A 2,500-nucleotide genomic window follows, 5' to 3' on the forward strand; every position below is an offset into this window, starting at 1 on the left:
CACAACACACATCTGTACCAAATATTTTGCATCGCTGGTAGGTAGAGAAGTAGACTTTTTTTTTTTTTTTTAAAGGAAATGAACGTACCTTGCTTTCACAATCTACACCTCCTTTCATATAACGTTTCAAAAACGCTAGAGTTCAACCAAAATTGGACTGACTGTAGTGTTTTATTGAAACTATTATGAATTTGTACAAAAATTTGCATACTTTAAGTCACTGATCAAAACTTTTATCAGCATCTGAAGATCAACATACGGCGATTTTTACAAAGGATCCGTACTCGCTGCGGTAAAATAGACCAGGCTGCTCGAATTACGGTTATAAAGCATGAGATCAGACAGCATTAGTCTCCGTCTCTGACTTCAGACCCATTGAAGTAGCGCTGGAACTTTTTCCTGAGTCTGAATTAAAAAGAGTTCCCGGGAATCTGATCGCGACTGTCGTAATATTGAACAGGTTGGTTTTTTTTCTTTTTTTCTTCTTCTGTACATTTAAAAAAAAAAAAAAAAGGTCATTTCCTTTCATACTGCATATTGGCTTTTTAAAAAAGCTCTCGCTGTCTATGATGTAGCAAAAAGCTTACTTCCATGTACTTCGCACAAATTTCATTTAAAACCATTCCTTGGTGTGTGGGGGGTGGGGGGGGGGGTGGGGGGGGCGGACAGACCCCGAGCCGCAGGCCCTAGGAAACGCTTTATCATAAATGAGGCAGATTTTTACAGGCACAGATATATTTTCGCACACGTTAAAAAGTCTTTTGAAAAAAAAGGTGATTTTTTAAAAATGTATTTAAACTGCGTCTGGCGCACATAGCTGCAACGATCAGATAAAGAGATTGTAAGCGTCGGCTCTTTTTTTTTTTTTTTTTTTTTGTATCAGTCTGAGGTTTGTTATGCATGGCGCACGAGTTCTCTTATTTCGGAACGCAAGCTCAGCCTGCAGTCCGTTCGTTCTTTCCGATGTACAAAACAAGAGCTTTATCATCGCTTGTGTCGCACTGCAGAGTCTTACTCGCAGAAAGAGCCGTTGTAATGAGCCACGAGGGACAGCGCCGGCGGTTTGGCCGAGTCTGTCGACGGGGGCTGCTCGTTGCTCCGTGAGGTACTGGGTGCTGCTAATCCGTGATCCACCGACGCGGCCACGAACGTCAGGTTGTTGTCGGTTCGTCTCACGGGTTTGTCTGCTTTCGACCATCTCTTCGACGTGGAGCTTTGTTGGACCACGTCGCATTTTAGGAAAGATCGGAAACATCTGTTGAACTGACACACACACACACACACAGAATGGCGAAATCAAGGACACTCTGCGTCATTTGATATAGCGATCATTAACGCAATGAACATATTTAATTCAGTACGACTCGCTAACAGTTAAACGAAGTACCGAGATTGCAGATGATCCGCTCATACATATTATAAGCGTCCGTTGTTCGTTTGGTACTGGATGGATGTTATGCAAGTTGATAAACGAGGATGATAATATAATGGCGTTATCATACGAGGCAGACCTTGTACGTTATACGACACGATTTCCTTAACGGAAACAGCAGTTCCATGCCAGCTCGGACACGTCAAACTTCACCTAATTTCAGGCAAGAAACGAAGAACTACACTGTGACAGGCAGCCAATCAGGGGAGAGAGAGAAATAGAAAACAAGATTGGATAATTAGTTCATTAATAATAATAATAATAATAATAATTCATTGCGATCAGTGATGATGATGTGATCGTGATGTGATAGTCCCCAGGGATAGGCTCCAGGTTCCCCCATGACCCTGTGTAGGATAAGTGGTACACAATATGGATGGATGGATGGATGGATGTTTTTCCCAGTGCATCAACAGTATCAATTTAAAGCAATTATGAAAGATTTAACGTCACAGCTAATCCGAAGTGCTGGAACGCAGAGTACAAAATTAAATTTAAAAAAAAAAGAAGCTTTCAAAACTAGCTTACGCTATTCGGAATAAATCGGTACAACCCATCAGTTTACATTAAAGCACGGGTGAAAAAACGGCGCGGTTCCTTCGAGAGCGCCTAGATTCGGCGTCGTTAATGTCGCGAAAAGTGTTCGCTTTCACTCAGAGCTCAGCTGTTTTCAGATCTAAAGTGCCTTGGGCTTGTGGAAGAGAAAAGCTCTGCAGAAAGGATTATGTTCTTTGCGTGTTTCTCACACGGGACCGAATGATTTATCTCGGTTTAGTCAGATTACAGCCCGGAGGTTCACGTCGCTACCGACTGCTGCTTTCCTTTGTGCTCGGCCATGCGTAATATCTAGCAGGCCTGGCATTCCGCTCACCGACTAACACCCTCGTATTTACGTGATTAAAAAGAAGAGAACGCTAAACAGCCGGGAAAACGTTACACGCGTTACTACCACGGCCGAAACCCGACGCGGCTATTAAATGAGAACAAACATTAAACAACTTTTCCCCCAAAGATCTAAATCTCTGTGGGTCATGAATTATTAACTCGCCACTCTCGAAGCTTAACGTG

General features: G+C 42.7%; 1 protein-coding gene across 2 annotated transcripts in view; it reads right to left on the minus strand.

Moving 5' to 3' along the window:
- The window catches only part of tmtopsa (teleost multiple tissue opsin a), a 27,868-nt gene that overhangs the window by 549 nt on the left and 24,819 nt on the right, over positions 1-2,500 (minus strand). For both annotated transcript variants that reach the window (XM_017494965.3, XM_017494966.3), the window contains one exon: positions 1-1,263. This exon is cut by the window's left edge and continues 549 nt beyond it. In XM_017494965.3, coding sequence (XP_017350454.1) covers positions 1,012-1,263 — 252 coding nt within the window. In that variant the 3' untranslated portion in view covers positions 1-1,011. The remainder of the gene's footprint in view (positions 1,264-2,500) is intronic.

Source organism: Ictalurus punctatus, chromosome 20 (assembly GCF_001660625.3).
Source record: "Ictalurus punctatus breed USDA103 chromosome 20, Coco_2.0, whole genome shotgun sequence".
NCBI lineage: Eukaryota > Metazoa > Chordata > Actinopteri > Siluriformes > Ictaluridae > Ictalurus > Ictalurus punctatus.